This window comes from Felis catus, chromosome A2, assembly GCF_018350175.1.
Source record: "Felis catus isolate Fca126 chromosome A2, F.catus_Fca126_mat1.0, whole genome shotgun sequence".
NCBI classification, from domain to species: Eukaryota; Metazoa; Chordata; class Mammalia; order Carnivora; family Felidae; genus Felis; species Felis catus.
In genome coordinates this window covers 51,684,887-51,703,967 of record NC_058369.1, presented here as the reverse complement: position 1 = coordinate 51,703,967, position 19,081 = coordinate 51,684,887, and the positions used below count along the sequence as shown (strand labels likewise).

The window sequence follows — 19,081 nt, the reverse complement described above, 5'->3', positions numbered from 1 at the left end:
TTCTGTGGCCTTGGGTGGTACCTTTCACCTCCAGACCTCTATTTCCCCATGTGGAAATCATTATCATTCCAGTTGATTGTGTGCCCCTTGCTGGCCTGGCTCTGGACTGAACCCGATGCCCTGTGCCCTGCATGAACTCACATATCTTCCCAACAATCCTGTAAGATTGGCGGGGGGCGGAGGGGTGGATTATCATGTCCATTTTAGAGATGCAGCAACTGAGGCCAGACAGCTGCCTTGGTTAATCCACGGTCACTCAGTGAGGGCATAGTGAGGGTTCTAACCCAGATCTCTCTGACTCTAAGCCCCAAAGAGGTTCTGACCCTACAAAGTTGAGTCAAATGAAAAGTGGCTTAAGAATCCATAGAAGGAAGGAGATCTGGGGGGACAGAGGAAATTGCCAAGAGGACATGGCACTACACTAAGGGTTGTAGATCTAGGGATTCGGATATGGGGTAGAAGGCAACAGGCGAGAAAGAGAGGGATCCCAGATAGGGACAGGGCTCCAGGCTCCAGGCTCCAGATAGGGATCCCAGCCATGCAACATGTGCAGGTAGGGCTGCTAGGGCAGCTGCAATGATGGGGGTAGAGGAAAGCCAAGCTGTACACACCTGCCATGGCCTTGCTTACTCTCATTTCAGGGCTCAGAGCGTCATCAGTAGGCCCATGGTTCTGTGCAGCTTCGGTGAGGCTGGGGTCCCCTGGGCCTGTTTCCCCCGGGAGGCTGCATTTGCATCTGTCCCCGTGCAGATGGTTGGTGAGTGCAGCCAGCAGCCCCCACCCTCACCCGCACCCCCTTCTGTCGCTGGGACTAGGCTGCTCGGGGAGCGTGGTGCAGCGTTATTTTTAGAAGTGGCACCATCTGTTCAAGGTGCCGGGCGGATTCTGTTCATCTCTGCAGTGTCCAGGACAGCCACGCCAAATCAGGGGTAGAGCCGCAGAGCTGGCCGGCTGGGACGGTCACTAATCAGCGTGCTGACCTGCTGGATGCAGGAGCCAAAGAGATTCTACAGGCCCTCAGGGTGTGGGATTCTGGAATCTGGGATCTGGGACTGCCAGTGGGGTAGTTATGGAGTCAGAGCAGCCAACACAGAGGACAAATTCAGCATAGAGGGGTGTCCTGTGCCCCCACACACCTGCATGGTCCCTGAGCCTAAGCCTAGGACTACCTCCTGGCAGATTCTGAGTGCCCTGCCCTTATCCCTGACCTCCAGCTTTGTATAGAGAATGGAGAAGAGGCAGGAGGAGAAAAGAACAATAGACTACAAGGATCCTCTGTGAGACCTAATACTGGTGTGGCAGAAACCACGGGCTTGACCAGTGTGATCCAGAAGTACTAGAACCTCTCCTCACTGGAACCCAAACACTTCAATGTGTCTCACTGCCTGAGCCACCACTACCCAGAGCTTCTGAGTCATCACAGGAAGGAAATTAGGCTGTTGATTACGAGCAGGGGCTCTGACGGCAGACTGCCTGAGTTCAAATCCAGCAGTTCTGTGACCCTCAGCAGCCTCCTCAACCTGGCAAAGCCTCTTTTGCTCATCTGTACAATGGGACGCCAGTAACTTCTGCCTCATAGGGTTTAGCTGTGAATATGCCAATTTGATGCCTGTAAGGCTGTGGCATCCTGCCTGGATGCATTCAGCATCAACTCTGTCTACCATCTGGCTGACCAGCTTCCACTTTTCAAATGCAGGCCACAGTCTAAGATTCATTGTCCCCATTGGCTTTCCTTAGTCAGATTGATTTCTCAGCAGTGGAACTAGCATTGGTGGAGGGTGGTCCTGTGCTGGGGGCTGGTGTGACCCTGTTCTCAGAGAGTTTGTGGTCTAGCGAGGGAGGCAAGCTGGCAAAACCCACCCCAAGACTGGGAATAGAGGGTACAAATCAAGGAATGATCTGCACATGATAGGTTGGCAATGGAAGGGTGGGCTGAAATTTGAAGCAGAAGAAAACTTCACAAAGAAATTGGCATAGAGGCTGTGCCCTGGAGAGGAAGGTTTGGATTAATGGAAGAGTGAGGGCAGACAATCCTGGATAGAGGGGACAAGTGTATGCAAAGGGTGGGAGGCAGGAGCATGCATTCATTGTTCAGGAAATGCAAGGAGTCCACTTAGCTCAAGCCAATCAGGCAGAATCCTGGATGCCATGGTCATGAATATGTTTTTCTTAAATAGGTACCAGGTACCAGAAATGGTTTTTAATCTAGAGAGTAATATGCTCACATACAAGAAGCAACATCTTGTGTTGGTTTTAGAGTCAGACAGGTCCCAGTTCTACTCCTAGTTCTGCCACTCCTTAGCTGTGTGATCTTAGGCATGTTGTTATTTCACCTCTCTGACCTTTGGTTTCTCATCTATAGAATAGGCCTAATAATGTCTACCTCTGGGATTATTGTGGGTTATATACATTCAGAGCCTAACACAACTCCTGACATATGGAAGCCATTCAGTAAATGAGAGTCACCACCAGCATTATTTGGGGGAAAGTGAAGGAGGAGGAGTGAGAGGTCATTTGGGAGGGTGTAGGTGAGGACACTGAACTAGTGTCAGGAGTCCTGATGGTAAGGAAGAGGAAGGAGCCTGAGCCCTTACCCCACTGCTCTCTGGATCTGTGCACCTGGTTTGTTACAAGTCTAGGGTGACCCTGATAGTCAACTCTGGGACCTGGGGGATGCTTTAGTTGTCATAAGTGACTCAAGTCACAGAAGGACGAGGACATTGGGGGAATATGAAGACCTGAATGACCTTTAAAAGAGACATTTGTCAGTCATAGACGGTTGGTTCTAGAGCTTGAGAGAAAGGGCAGGGTGTAAATGTAGGTTTGGGAACTACTTATGTTAGGATGAAAGTTGATACTAGGTTGGTGGTATTGCCCAGAGAGAGTGGGTCTTTAAGAGGGTTAAGAGCAGAAACAGGAAAAGGCTACAACTGGCCCCAAACAGAGATGCCATGCAGATCCCTGGACAGAATTGGTCAGAGAAGCCATAGGAGAGTGGGGAAAATGGTTGGGAGTCATCAGCATAGCAAGGGTGTGAATACTGAAAAGGGCCTTGGAGTCGGCCAGTGGGAGTCATCCTCAGAAGCCACTTGGGACCTGGTCAACAGGGAGTAGCTTTTGGAAGGGCAGAGACAGGGACCAGAGGTGATTTTGAGCCAGAGGCTGGGTCACAAGAACAGGGCAGGATTCTAGAACCCAAAACTGGGGGGATGTTGGCTACAAGAGGAAGAGAGCTGAAAGAGGGGCTGGAATGGGAACCCCTAAAGCACTAGGGCAATGGTTCTTTTGCTTGTTTAAAAGTCCCAGCCCCCACCACCGGACTGACTCATCTTTACAGACTTAGGGCTAGGTATCTATATTTCAAGTAGCCCCCAAGTGACGCCAAAACAGGTGGCCCTGAGGGAACTGCACCTTGAGCAGACATGTTCTGAAGTCCCCAAGTTCCACGTAGAGAAGCTTTTATGAGGAGAGGAAGGAAGGGAAACCTTGACTGTGGGAGAGGCAACTCCTTCTCTCAGCTGCTCCTCTGGATTCCTGGCTTTTTGGTTCACTTCCTGCAGTTCTGAGGCCAAGTCAGTGGCCTGACACAACTCTTTAGCTTTCTACCAGGGAGACTCCAAGGGGGATAACCTGGACTGAGGCAAAGAAGGCAGGGAGTGCACAGTCACAAAACTGGGGCAGCTCTGCTTCAGCCTAGAAGTCTGGCCACAGTAGTGAGACAAAGAATCTAAAAAAACACCCCACACACACACACTCACCCATACACACACCAGTCCCTGCAAGTGCTTGCATCAGTCTGACTCCCCTCTCAGTCTGACCCCCCTCCTCCTTTGAATCCAGAAGTCCTACTTTCTTTTTTCTTCACCCTTCTCCATTAGTTGTTTCCTGGCTGTTGTATTCTCAGGCCACATAGAATGACTTTCCTCCTAGCCTTAGCTTCTTTATACTCTGGACCCCAAAGGACCCACTCAACTATTCAAAAGTAATCTCCAAACTTAGACTTATCCTCTGGCACATCTGTGAATGAATAACACACTCTGCAGAAGAAAAAATTTAACAAACTCAGCCAGACTGAGATGCTACCACTGAAATATGTTCCAGTAGGAACCAGAGGTAGAAAACCATGCACAATGCAAAAGCATGGATAACTAATGATGATATTTCTGGCGTCAGTGACAGATAGCACTGATGAGCCAAGGTGGGTCTTTTGCATATGCACTTAAATGCCCCCCAAGTGGCCCTTTGCGTAGTGTCATTTTATTGGCTCAGGCCTGCTCACTGGGATACCCCATTGCCTGAGAATCTGGCTTTGTGCATTAGCACCAAATCACTGGGGTCCCCTCCCCATACCTGCTCACAGAGCTCATGGAAAAAACCCTGTGCCCTCCCCTCTCCACCCACACCCAAAAACCTCAGGCTCCCCAACCCCACACCCTGTTGGTCAGCACTATAGTCCTGGATAGCTCCTAGAGGCACATTTAACCCTTTGCTCTGTGTCAGCACCATAGCACATGGATAGCTCCTTGGCTCCTGGTCCTTAAAGTCCACCCAAATCTTCAGTCAGCACCATTGCCTCAGGGACAGCTCCCAGTGGAGCTAGTTCTTCAGTGCCTGCTTCTTTGTCCTCCCCTGGGGGGCTGTCAGTCAGCATCATGACTGCATGGACAACACTCACTCCCAGCCTCTGCTGGTCAGCCTGCAGGAGAGAGAGGGCCTGCGGTTATCAGGTTTCCTGACCTCAGCCACCCAGTCTCTCCCCAGCACCCACCTCTATCCATCTGTCAGCACTTAGTCAACAGAGACAGTTCTCTGGGCCCCAGTGTTCCATAGTCAGAGGTGAAGCCTGAAGACTCACCAACCAGCCAGTGATCTGTTGTGTGCGGCCAGAGCACTAAACAAGCAAAACCTTATGCTTCCCTATAAGAAACCAGAGAAAAAGGCAGGAGCCTGGTCTGGTGGTGAGAGGAATGTGAGTGAGCCTGGGAGGTGGGGGACCTTAAGAGTGTCTATGTGTGTACGTTTGACAGCTGGCTCTGCCACCCCCACATCAAGCACCTTACACCAATAACTACAGTCTCTTTTTCTGTTTTCTCCTCTGTAAAGTGGAAGTGTCAGCAGCCCCTGTGTCATGATTGTTGTGAAGGACTAAATGCGATAAGAAACAAAGTGCATAGAACAGTGCTTGGCACATAGTATGTATGATCTAAGTGTTGCTGTTGTCATCATTTTTTGTCCTTTCTTCAGCCTCTGCTTGTAATCCATCAGAACAGAGCAGGGGGTGGGAGAGAAGGAGGGAGATGAAGACAGGAGAGGACGGTGTCACTATTGCCAGTTAGGATCTGGAGGCTGGAGGCATTCAGGGCTGCAAAAAGGGCCTTAAGGCATTCAATATGTCTGTAGGGAGCGTTGAGCAGGGTAAGAGATGAGGCTGGGGAGGTGGCCAAAGCATTTGGCTGAAACCAGAGAACACTATTCAAAGCAGCTGGTCTACCCCGGGCAGAGCCACCATCCTCAACCTTCTCACTGATGTCCCCTCTTGCAGCCCAAAGTGAAGTCCCACCCAGTGCTTTACTGCCTCAGCTAGGCTTTCTTGCCTCCATCTACTGTTGACGTTACTGTTTTAGCTTCATCAGGAAACTCTCAGACTTTCCTTAAAGGGAAGAATTCTAAACAAGGAGCACATAAAGTATACAAATCCTGAAAGGCGGGCACTGCTGTGCAGATGCCCAAGGTGGGGTAGGAGATGTCAGAGGTAGCAGATGAATTCGGATCCAATTGTGATTCCCAGGTTGTAGGACTTTTCTTTTTCCTTTTGCCTCCACCCAAGCAGGACTTGGCCTACAACTGAGTGGCCAGGTCAAGTAGGACATACTGGGGACAGTAGGACAGCCGGGAGACCCAGTCAAGTGTGTGTGCCCTGAGAAGCAAGTCTCGGGTGATGGAAGAATCCTCAAGGATGGCACTAAAATGGCCCTTTGAGACTGAGCATCTGTCCAACTGACCCACTTACTTTACAGAAAAGGAAGCTGAGGTACAGGGGAGAAAACACTAGTCCAAGGCCATACTGTGAAAGGGTGAAAGATAATGGGACACAGAGGCTTTGGACCTTACCAGGCAAATTTAAACTATGCCAGATTCTATCCATATAGACTTGGTCATTTGTAACATCTCTGAGCCCCAGATTTCTCACCTGTAAGGTGGGGGCATTAACACCACATAGCCCATGGAAGTATTTGCTAGCAATCACTGTTAATAGTAATGCTTGAGCCAAGATCTGGACCCAGAAGATATGGTTCCCAGGCAAGTGCCATTTGGGTTATATCATCCCAAAACCTGAAGCAAATGTGTACAGGAATCACTTGACTCAGCCTACAGATCTTGACCATGGGGTTACTGGGGCTCTATGTGGCAAAGTGAGCAGATTTTAAATGGCAGGAAGGAGGGTCTGAGCACCTCCCTTGCTCTCCTCAGAATCCCAGTGCCCAGGGCAGGGTCTGAGATGCGCCTCCTCACATTTTTTTGGTGGGTAGATGGAAAGTTGGAGAGATGGACACATGGACAGACAGCTGAAGAATGGATGGACGGATGGAAGGATGGAGGGATGGATGGGTGGGTGGATGAGTGAGTACATGAGGCACCTACAGGACCAGAAACTGAGTTTTTCCTACCACCTAACATTGGCAGCTCCTCTGGAGAACAGGGGACAGTAGAGGGAGTTGACCCTGGTTAGCAGCTAAGGGCTGGACTGACCCTCCCTCAGACCAGACAGGAGGGCAAAAAGCTATGCAAGAAAACCCAGGTCCCTAACAGCCCACCCCCTGGCCCTGATTCTGCCATCTGTGCCTTCAAGGCTGATGCGTGGCTGTTTCTGTGGGATTTTTTTTTTTATTTTAGATTTTCCTTTTCTGGTTAACAGGATAGGAGTTTTCTAAAAATAGCACTAAATTTGCTTCTGAGGTATTCATTTTCAATTCCCTTCCTCTTTCTTCATTCTGTCTCCCCAACTGTGAGAATTCCAAGCTGAAATTGTCATTGTCAACTTTGGTGCACATGCGCGCGCGCACACACACACACACACACACACACACACCATGGGGCTTGCACACTCAGATGGGAGTGGGTACAGACATTTCTGTCTCACATTCACAGACACGCACTCATGCTGCACACAGAGTGTGTGTGCGCACACACACACAGCAAGCTGTGTCCTTCAGGGTCACTGACACTAAGCACATGTCTGCTGACACACCACAGGGACCCTCTAACACACACACATACCTACACACACACACACACACACACACACACACACACACACACACAAAGTCACTTCCAGGCTCAGCCTGATACTGGCATTTTCATACTCCTTTTGACTCGGGTGTGTCCCCAGACTATGTACTGGCTGTGCTGAACGTCCACCATAACACACTGACGCTGACCCTGCGAACTCACAGTGACATGCACACCTACACTCACATAGTCACTCCAGACCCATCAGGCTCTCTCCTTCGCATACACACGCACACACATAAAGGACATTTCCCTCTCCCAGAGGGACTATGACTCTCCAGGTGAGGTTGAAGGAGAAGCAGTTGTCCCTTTGTCTCCAGCTGCCTGGCTGAGTTAACCCATTTCCCTGGGTCAGCACCAAGGAGGAGGGTTCCCATCACCAGGGCATGGGAGGCACTCCTGAAAGGCCAGAATTTGCATCCAGGAGAGGAAAGAAAATGTCCTACCCCAAAGGAACTAGTTAGTTGGGACCAGAGCAGAGGGGAGGCAAAGCTTGCATGTTGTGCTATACAAACTAGGACCCTCCCCATCCTTCAGAGCAGTGCCAGTGGTATTGTGGTACAGTTGGTCTGAGTTCTGAGCTAAGGACAGTAGCATGGGGGACAACGTGGGTGAGCAGAGGACAGAGGCAGGAAGTAAGTTCAACTGATATTGTAAGAACAGTCACCATTTACCAAGTTCTTTCTCTGTACCTGGAATTGGGCCAAGCTCTATCTTGATAAGTCCTCACACAACCCTATGAAGTAGGCTGTCCAGTTGGCTCTGTGTAAGGAGGAGGAAACTGAGGCACAGGGAGGAGTTAAGAGCCTTGCCCAAGCCACAAACACAAAGCTGTCAAATGGGCAGCACCAGGCCTCATTGCCCAAGATCTCCAAATGGGACCTGGGTTCCCCACATCTGCCATTGGAACTACTGACAACTCAAAGGAAAAAGGAACTTTAAAAATACTTATTAAGGTGGCATTTAAATTCAGCATGTCTTAAAACAGAAGGGTTCTGCATCTGAAAGTTATTTTTAGTACATATTTCATTTGTAATTGTCCCAGCTATCATCCTTCAGTTAGGATTTAAAAAGCTGTTGGTTTGGGGTTTTGGTGGGGTTTTTTTTAATCCTTCCTTCAAAAGATAGATTACTTCTTTGTTAAATTAACTCAAAAAAAAAAAAAAAAAACATTGCTCCTTCCTCTGCCAGCATCCCTCCTGGCAGAGACTTTTATTAAGGAGCCCCTAACCTATTCTTGAGTCATTGAAATGTAACAATACAGTCATTTAAATGCTAATAAGATGAAACTGAAATGCATAAATCTAATATTATCGGAACATTCCCCTGGATTCTGAAGTGCCTGCTGCATCAGAGCCTGAAGGAACCCCAGAGAACATGTCCAATTCCTTCACTGTCCACATGGGGAAACTGAGCCCAGGAAGAAAAGGGGCTTGCTTGGTCAAGGTCACACAGCTAGAGCTTAGAAAACCAGGAGGGACTTTTCAATGGGCCTCCGACCCCAGTTGGCTCTGTGACCCCTGATGGGTTGCTCAAGCTCTCTGGACCCTGGCTATATGGCTTGCTCAGGCCAATGTCTCAGTCAGCTCAGACTGCTATAACAAAATACCATAGACTGAGTAGCTTAAACAACATAAATATGTTTCTCACATGTTTGGAGGTGGGGAAGTCCAAGATTAAGGTGCTGGCAGATTCAGTTCCTAATGAGAGCCCTCTTCCTGGCTTACAGATGGCCATCTTCACACTGTGTGCTCACATGGCCGAAAAAGATTATTTCTCTCATGTCTCTTCGTAAGAGCACTAATTCCATTCATGAGGGCTCCACCCTCATGACCTAAGCACTTCCCAAAGGCCCCACCTCCTAATACCGTCACATCGGGGATTCGGATTTCAACACATGAACTTGGGCACATTGAGTCCGTAGCAGCCTGTGTGCCCATTGCTTAGGGCAGAGGTGACTGCACCATGTTAAGTGCTGGCTGCAAATGAATCTCATCACAACAATGATAAAGCTGCACTTGCCAAGAAGGGGGTGCAGAGGGGTCAGGCAGAGGCACAGAAGCCAGTGTTGTAGAGTGTCTGTTCCAGGCCAGGAGCCACACCAAGAGCCCACACACAGGTGTATCAGTCATTCCCATAGCAACCTGCAAGACAGGTAGGTCAACTCCACTTGGTAGATGGGGCCAAGGGAGGCTAGGTGACTTCTCCAAAGTCACACAGCTCATTTAATCCCTCAACCATAGAGTGGTAGCTCATGTGGTATTTGAGTGAGGCAGTAAGAAAATCAGAGTCTGGTGGGCTTTGGCTAAGGAGACAGCTGCCTGCTCTAGTTTTAGCCTCACACCCGTGCCTTATTATAACAAAGAGACACTGGGGAGTGGAGGATAGAGGATGTATCTCAAAGAAAAAAATGCACCTACTGATTCTGACATCTTTTCAGACCTCCAGCAAACCTGCAACATATATGGAGAGGAATCCCAACTCCATTTTATAGATGAGGAAACTAAGGTATGAGGACCTATCTAAAGTCATACCTCCCAAAGACAGATGACCCAAGGGCTGATCCATTCATTCACCAAGCATCTATAGAGTGCCTTCTGAATGCCAGGCACCATACTAGGTACAAAACAGACATGGCTACTGTTCACACAGAGCTCTCAGGCTCCCAAGAAAGGGACACAGCTAAGTAGGCCTGAACAATAAAGTGTGAAGTGCAGTATGATACGAGAGGTGTCCGGAGTTGGGAGCATTTACACACTCCTGGGTGGTCAGGGAAGGCTTCCAAGGAAAGCGCACTGTGCTGAGCAGAACAAGCCATTGTCTGGGTGGGGAAGGCCCAGATAGTGGAGAGGGCTCTATGACAGATATGGGCAAGTATGGAGTTTTCAGTGAATTCTATACAAGCTAGCAGGTCTTCAGTTCCGTCTGCCAGAAGATCATTTGTGCGGCATCATATAGATGCTTCTGTGCCCGTGGACTTCACATTCTCAAATCAAGCAAATCCCACAGTCAGATCCAGTACCGAGGTGAGCTCTACAAGTTAGAACAAACCAAGATGCCCAGAGCAAGGGTTGTCTCATACATGCACCCATGAGATGCAGGAGTAGGGGACAAGTGGTGGGGGGAAAGCCATATCAGAAGAGGTAGCTGCAATGGGAAATCTCGAAGAAGGAAGTTCGTTTTGTTTTGTTCTGTTTTTATTCAAAGAAGGAAGTTTAAGATCATTTATCTACAGAGGCAGATTTCTGATTTTTAACTAATTTTGTTATCCCAGAATTGCCTCCCTCCATATGTACAGGTCCCTTCCTGCACCTTTTACTATGTCTCTCCCAACCCGTTAGTAATAGACAGCTGTATATTTGAGTTTCTTCTCTGTTCATCTTTTGGCTTAAGTCCTGCTTTACCTGCATGGGGAAAAAAAATATTCCTTACTCATACTGAGAGGAAAAATCTTTCCTGATACCCTGGGCCAGATCAGATCTTCCTGCTCTAGATATCTACAGCAACTATCACTCCCCATCATGGGAAACCAATCATGTTATAGAAGTCACTCATTTAATTGTCTCTCATCCCCAATGTCAGTTTCTGGAGGGTGGGAACTCTGTCTGGATTGTCCAGTGCCTGGCACAGAGTAGATGCCTGAAATACAATTATTGAATGGATGGATGGATGGATGGATGGATGGATGGATGGATGGATAGGTAGATGGGTAAATACATGGTTGAAGATCATTGTTCATCTTAACACAATAGTTAAAATCACCAGTAGCCCATTAACTCGTGCCTACTATTGTCATTGTAAATATAATTACTCCTAACGATTTTCGTAGCTCATGCTGCCAGGGATGTAATTATCAGTGCCTGTAAGGCACCCTGCAGGTAGCAGGGGGATAGATAGAAAACAGCACCTCGGGTTTAGAAAATCCCTTGTGGCTTGCAAAGCACTTTCTTGTTCACATACGGCACTTTATTTATGCATTGTAAGAACCCCATGAGAACCCCATGAGAGAGATTCACAAGAGGAGGCAGCATAGTGTCCTGATTAAGGGTGTGCCTCTGGATCCAGACTGCTTGAGTTCAAATTCCAACTCTGGCACTTACCAGCTCTGTGACCTTGGGCAAGTTGCTTCACCTCTCTTGGCCTCAGTTCCTTCGTGTGTTGTATGGGAATAGTCTTATTGGTTTGGTTGTAATATTTTATTTTTCAGGAAATAACTCATTTAAGCCTCACAGTACCTATAAGGTAGATATTATTATTCCCCTTTCCTTTTTTTTTAGATGATATTAAATTCATTTGATTCCCATTCTACTAGGAGGTGGAGGAGCTAGAATTTGAACCCAGAGACTGTAGTTCTTAGTTCTCCTGCAGCTAACCTCTATGGCATGTCCACACACAGACATCCTTGGGCCCTTCCTTAGCCGCTCTTCATAAGGATACACCTTTGGGGTCAAACCCAGCTCATGGTTTCTGGGAGTGGTGCATGCTCAGATGGCCAAGGACCATAAGTGCTCCTACAGGACTGGGGGTGGGAGCCCCAAGCACACTCTTTCTTTGGTGTCTTGTGTCTCTGCTAAAGACATCAGGACCATTTTATATTCCATTCTATAAGATACTTGCTGCTCCCAGGATAAAAATAAGGCTTCCTACTGCACGCTTGAATACAGCTGCCCTCCTGTAAGGCATGGAAAGTTTCTCCAGTGGCTCCAGCACCCTATGACCCATAGCTGGGAAGCCCCACAACCCAGATGGAAATATGACAAATTTGAATGTGGTTTATAATTAGTTCCCAATAAATTGGGAGGTAGAGGGGTCAATAATTATTATTTTGCAAATGAGGAAACAGAACCTTGGGAAAATGAAAGGACTCGCCCAGGGTCCCATAGCCAGGATTTGAGAGGACTTGGATTTGAACCCGTCTTGCTCTGACTGTAGAACCTGTCTTGTTCACTGCCATCAGGCACTGTTCACCCATCAGCCTCTGCTCTTCAGAATAAGGAGGGAGCGCCCCCTAGGGGAAGGGGAAGAAGCACCAGGCTGGGAGTCCAGAGACCATCCCACCTCTGGACTGCCTCCCTCTGTGTGACTCTGGACAAGTTCCTTTCCATCTCTGAGCTTCCAGTTCCTTACTGAGAAAATGAAATTGAGTCTAAAATGCCTCCAACACTAAAATTTCGTGCAAGAGGAAAGGATGGTGAAGCAAAGAGATGGGACAGGGGACAAGGGGAAAGAATTGGGGCTAGGTCAGGGGCTCAATCCCATCTTCCTCTCCCCACCCCTCCCCCTTACCGTCCTGGACCTAGGATGGCCAGGTGTCTATGCCTACTGGGTGGGGCCAGTCCCCATGCCAGGCCCAGCCAAGCTCAGCAGAGGCCCTTTGTCACCCAACGCTTGCCGGGGGCCTTGGACACCGGTATTGGGTGTCGGGGTGGATTGGATTCTCTCCTGGCAGCCCTGCAGATACGGCACTTCTGCAAGGGTGGCCAGGCAGGCCAGCAGGGAGAAGTCCGTGCTCTCTTCTCCCGGGCTCCCCGAAGGACGTCGTGGCTGCTGTCCGTGGTGCTGAACTGTGCACCCCCGCCCCCCCAGGTGAGGGCTCCATGCACCCCAGCTCATGCTTGGGGCCAAGCGGGGTCCTCAGTGACATCCTGGTGAATATGCATGAGCTGACTCCTCTGGCCAGACCAAGGGCCTTGATGAATGTGGTTGGGGGCTACAGGTGAAAGTGGGAGGCTTTCTCCCATTCCCATGCCTGGGAAACCAAAGGGGGGATAACAGTGTATCAGCAGATGTAGGTGGCATGTATGAAGGAAGCATATATGCTGGGGGACCTGGGGGCTCTGTACTTGGGGGATGGATGGGGTTATGCTCCGGATCGTGAGAGTGTGGTGTGTGTGCGTAAACAAGACTGTGAGCACAGGTATTTTTGAGGAAGGGAGTGGGAATATTAAGATGTATTTCTAGAAGCATGACTGCATGTGACAGTGTTTATGGTGCCAAGGGGGGTGTCCACCAGGGTATGTGTGAAGTGGGACTCGTGTGTTGGTGTATGTGTATGGCAGGGGGGTGGGACCTAAAAGTAGGCAGGTTAGGTGTACAGAGCACCCTGAGCTGTATAGGTCAGAGGGTGTGTATACACCAGGGTGCATGTCATGAAGTCAATGTGTTAAAGAGCAGAGTGGACGATTAGGGGGTTAGAGTATGTTACGAGGTTGCACCAGGCTGTGGCTTGGGGGTGGTATGTTGTGGAGTGCCCAAGTGGGCACAGTATATTTGGGTTTACAGTGTTTGCTGCTGTGCTATGGGGTATGGTATGAAACACCCACGTTAGGGTATGTGTATATGTAGTGGTTGTTATTTGGGGTGGTTTGTGTGTGTACAAGCACGTGCAGGCTGGGCCTTCCTAAGCACCTGTCCCATGAAGCCTTCAGTGCCTGACCCTTGTCACCACTCTGTGCTTGCCCCCACAGGAGCCACCACCCCTGACCATGTAGATGCCAGCTCCAGGGAGCAGCATGGGCCCCACTGAATGGAGACTCCTGGGTCTACAGCCCTGAGCCCCTCCGGCCCCTGGACGTTGCCCCGTGCCCAGGGACACCCCTTGGAGCTCACCACCGCTGTCGCCAGCCCACCTCGGCCGCCCCCTCCCCCTGGGACCCAAAGTCGGCCACCGGGAGCCACAGTCATCCAGTGAGGTTGTGCTAAGGACAGGCACACGGAGCCATCGCCCAGCAGCCTCTTGTCCAGCACTGACTCTCGGGCCCACCCTGAGCAGGGACTGGGGCAAACATGGGTGACATGACCAACAGCGATTTTTACTCCAAAAACCAAAGAAATGAGTCGAGCCATGGGGGCGAGTTCGGGTGCACAATGGAGGAGCTCCGCTCCCTCATGGAGCTACGGGGCACCGAGGCTGTGGTCAAGATCAAGGAGACTTATGGGGACACTGAAGCCATCTGCCGGCGCCTCAAGACTTCACCTGTGGAAGGTAAGTGTGGAAGACTTGAACACAGTGCTTGGATTTGGGATCTAGACACCCTGGCCTCCCTTCCCCAGACCCCAGGAACCCCCCTCATCTGGGTTTAAGCATGGGACCACAGCATTGCTACTGTGCATTCAAATCCAGCTCCATAACCCACGTCACTGGCCTGGGTTGTGCCCAGCTGTCCCAAATCCAAACTCTGATGGTGGCTCCCTAGGTGTCTGGGGCAGCCATAGGCCATGGAACTGCTGGAAGACAGGGAAGGCAGGAAGATGGGCCGTCACGGGAAAGGCGACAGATACCCATATGTGTCTTGCCCTGGAGATGGGTGTGGGGCTTTTGTGTAACTGAGAAAATGAACAGGCCTAGGATCTTGGGAGAGAGAGAGTTTCAGCTTCTGGGTGCTCCTCTGAAGGGGACCAAAGCCAGGTCACCCGCTGTGAGGCAGAAGGAAGAGAAACCAGCCCAGCCTGAGCACCAGAGCATAGAGTGTGTGTCACCATTCCCACTATCACTTTCCCCTTGCCATGAGGGAGAAGAATTCCCTGCATAAACCCCAAAGATATGGGTGTGAGGCACCTCCACAGCATTCCCCGTGCAAAGAGGCTGCAATGAGCCTCAGTTTCTTCCTGTGGAAAATGGAACCGATGGCTACCTCACAGTGCCTACTAGAAGCCTGAGCATACAGTAGGTGCTCAATAAGTGGCAGCCATTATTATTCTAAAAAGTGGATGATAATCTCTCCCCCAAGCACAGATCACAAGCTGGAAGACAGCATTTGAATTCTTATCCCCATGTGAGAGATGAGAAATCCAAGGCCAAAAGGTCCCTCCTGTCCTGTCTCCTGACTCCAGTCCCCATGCCCTGGGCACTGGTGGGTACCAACCCTCAATGCATTTCCTATAGAGGCTGCTTAGGGACCCAGCTGCTCACCTAAGCAGAAGTTTAGAAACACCTTGCTCTCTTGGTGTTGTTTGGTTTTGTTTGAGGGTGGGGAGGAGAATAGTAGCCCAGGGCTTGAGAACGGCTATATGTGCCCCAAGACAGGAGGGAGTCCTGCCTGGGGGCTCCTGGGCCTCATGTGAACCCTAGTCTGTGGCAGAATGGTCCGTGCTCATCTCCGCCATCAGGTTGGCACACTAGCCTTCCGGGAGGCAGGGTTGCCCTGGTCATCTTTGTCTTTTCTATGGGACGAGGAGATTCTCTTGAGTTGGAAAATCTTAAGTGTCTCTGGGCCTCAGACCTTGTGGAGAACCTAATGAAACTGTAGTCCTTTTTCCCAGAAAAAAACAAAAAAACAAAAAAACACCCACATACTACAGACATGGCTCACGCTATCAGCACATTCGCAGAGCCCCTCCAAGCAAAGCCATGGACCTTGGCATACGAGACAAACCTTGGTGTTAAGAACCCCACCCTCCCCTCCCCCCTGACAGGCTCTTGGACCCTGGGAAATTGAACGGCCTGCGGCCAAGCTCCAGCACCGTCCAGGGCCATTACCATTTGGTTTACTGTGTCCCCCAGTGCATCCTGCTGGGAAAGCAGGAGCACACCAAAGGGCAGGGATCCTGTCCTGCTCCTCTCCACCCATCTAGTTCCCAGTCTGGTACCTGGCACAGACGAGGTTGGATAACTGCCCAGTAAAACCCTGAGACGTGGCCACTGAGTCCCCAGCCCACAGGGAGCAGCTCATATGGCTGAGCAGCCAAAACAGCACATAATTCAGCCCAAGTGTAGCGTGGACCCCAGTGCTCAGAGGAGAGGCGAGGTGGGTGGGCTGTGAAGGTCAAGGAAGGCTTCCTGTAGGAGGAGGCATTGGAACTTGGCTATGGAGAAAAGAGAAGGAAAAGCATGTAGCATGGCATAAAACAGCATTTCTTAGGTGGAATCCCGCAGAATGCCAGTGTACTTGCAAAAAGGTAGGCATCATGTGGGAATAAAGGAGACCCGGTTTTCTCATCTTTACAGTGGAGAGAATGATGACAGCTCAGAACATTGCTCTGCTGCCTGCCAGCTGTGTGTGTTTGGGGCCTTTTGTCTGACCTCGCTGGGTCTTGGCTTCCGAATTTTTCATGAGGACCCAAAGAGATCTCTGATGAGAAAGATCCCTGAGAAGGAGGAAAGCCCGCTGCAGGACTAACCAGAGCCTCTTCTGTGTTGGTCCCTAGAAGGATCTCCCAGGTGCAGGTAGAGCTGGAAGAGGTTTGGGGAGAGGCAAAAGAGCGGAATGCTATTGACCTCAGACTTGGGCGACCTGGGTTCAAATCCCAGCCCTGCCATTTACCAGATGTGGGATTCTGGGCAAGGTATCCACCACTCTGTGCCTCGGTTTCCTCGGTTGTAAAATGGGATCATAATAGTGACTGTCTCGTAGGGTGGTGAGGGCAGAGTGCAGTGGCTTAGAACAATGCCTGGCGCATGGATAGTGCTACGTGTTAGGATTCAGCCCCAGAGACTAACCACCTCCATTTCCGCATTGGTAAAATGGGTTGTGAACGTTGAATGAGATTAGGCCGAGTGCCCCGTCTCTAAGTGCTTTATAAGTGTCAGCTCCTGTTGCTGTTGTCTTCATTATGGTTATCATTACTCTGGAAGAAGCATGTCCTCTGGAAAAGGTGGAACCTGACCCTCATGGAATGCTGGCCAATGTCCGTGAACGGTGTGACTACTTTTTCCCAGGCCTTTCTGTGTTCTCATTGCACGTGTTCCTAGAAGCATGCGTGGCTATCCCATTTCGTGGATGAGAAGCCTGAGGGCTCGAGGTCACCACCACAGTTCCCATCAGAGCAGACTTTGAACACAGCTCTCTTGAACACAGCACCCCAGAGGTGCCTTCACACCTGAGCCAAGCGTGTGCACCTGGGAACAGTCCTCTAAAGATGCCTTCTGTGCGATGAGGGCCTGAGTAGTTGGGGGCCACCTTTTCTCTCATGTTCAGCATTTGTCCTGCCCTGTTTAGCCCTCTTCTGACTTCGAGAAATGCTTGCTTGGCCTCCAGCCCTAACCCCCAGCTTAAAAGCCATGTGGTCTGCGGCTGTGCCAGGTCTGGACGGGGACTCAGGTTGGCCATTCCCGACATCCCCTGTGCCCCTGGTCTGCTCACGTCAGCAAGGAGCCGGCCTCTGAGTCACTCTACAGGAAACTGCTCCAGGCCGTGCATAAATTAGCCTTCCCCTTCACATCCAGCTAATTTTAGGCAAAAAGATCTCTGCAAGTGATAGAGGGAGGTTGACACCAGGAGAATTCAACTCCCACCCGGGGTACCACCTACTGCCAGCACAGGCAAGGGACTCAGTTCCCATGACCTGACAGTGTTGGACTTTCCCCCTGAAGTCCTGACTCTGGTGACATCTCTGGGGTAAACGGGCTCCCTATGAGGGCCTCTCTCCCTGAAATGAGTTCTCTTTCTTTCTTCTTCCACTGTTGGTTCTGTTCCACTCTGGTGATGCCCTTCCCTCCTTACCCTCCACTGCTTCCTTTCCTTCCATACCCTTCCAGCATAGGACAATAGAGCCCAAGGCCCAGCTTTAAATTCTGACAGGCTTACTCTTTAAGGGACACTTATCTTCAAGAGACATACCGGAAGAATTCAGTTAACTTCCCCAAGCAAGCCTCCATTGCCTTATCTGTGAAATGGGAATAATAACACTACCTACCTCACAGGATGTGAATATTAGATAATCCACATGAAGGGCTTAGTGTGGCATATAGCATATCCTAGACACTTCCAAAATAACGTTCATTGTCATTATTATTATAACCAAATATTTCTTACAACAACAACATGCATGGGCCATATCCTCATGAAAGAAATGGGGCGATTAAATAAGACAGTACTGAGCAAAGAGTAAAAGTGCTACCAGAGAAGGCTTCCCAGAGTAGGCTACTTTGTGATGAGTCTGGAAAGATGGGTGATGAGTGGCCTGTGAGCCCCCAGAGGCAGGAGCTGTTTGTCATTCTCCACTGTGTCCCCAGCACTTGGTATAACACCTGGGGGATTGAGCACATATTCACCGAAACAAGGGAAGGAGATGGGCACCGAGGTGGCTTGGTCAGTTGAGTGTCTTGACACTGGATTTTGGCTCAGATCATGATCTCACAGTCGTGAGATCAAGCCCCACGTGGGCTCCGCACTGAGCACAGAGCCTGCTTAAGATTCTCTCTCTCTTCCTCTGCCCCCTCCCCTGCTCGCACACTTTCTCTTCCTCTCTCCCTCTCTCTCTCTATCCTTCTCTCTCTCCATCCTTCTCTCTCTCCCTCTGTCTCTCCCTCTATCTCTTTAAAATAAAATAAAAAATAAGAAGAAGGGAGGGAGACAGAAGAGGTTGGGGATACCCCTGGTGCGGGGTGGAATGGAAGGCTGTAGCCAGGGGACAGGACACACGACACACGACACACTGTGTCACCCATGGAACTGGCTTCAGTTCCCCAAGCTCAGAGTGGCATTGCCCTGAGCTGCTGGGCAGGAACACCCCTTGTCCTTCACTTCCTAACACCTGCACCTCGGGCTGTCAGAAGGGGCAGCTCAGACAGGTCCCTCTGGGTGCCCCCTGCATTGTGTGTTTCCTGGTAGGGGAGAGAAGGGGACAAAGAAGGTGGGGCAGCAGCAGGGTGGGGTGGGAACTGGATACTGGAGTGTTGTGAAACAGAACCTCCGGTTAATTTTGTATGAATCCTGCGGCCTGCCCAAGTGGAGGAGAGAGTGGGGCTGAGAGAGGAGAGGAGAGCGGATCATGGGGACGGTGCCTCATGTTGCATAAACACAGTGTTAAACCAGAACATCCGCAGACCCGGCAGGGCCCGTGTCATCAT

General features: G+C 50.2%; 1 protein-coding gene across 15 annotated transcripts in view; it reads left to right on the top strand.

Moving 5' to 3' along the window:
* ATP2B2 (ATPase plasma membrane Ca2+ transporting 2) overlaps positions 1-19,081 on the top strand; it is a 387,749-nt gene that overhangs the window by 250,141 nt on the left and 118,527 nt on the right. For all 15 annotated transcript variants that reach the window (XM_045051952.1, XM_023250012.2, XM_023250013.2 and 12 more), the window contains one exon: positions 13,758-14,275. In XM_045051952.1, the coding sequence (XP_044907887.1) occupies positions 14,077-14,275 (199 nt within the window). In that variant the 5' untranslated portion in view covers positions 13,758-14,076. The remainder of the gene's footprint in view (positions 1-13,757; positions 14,276-19,081) is intronic.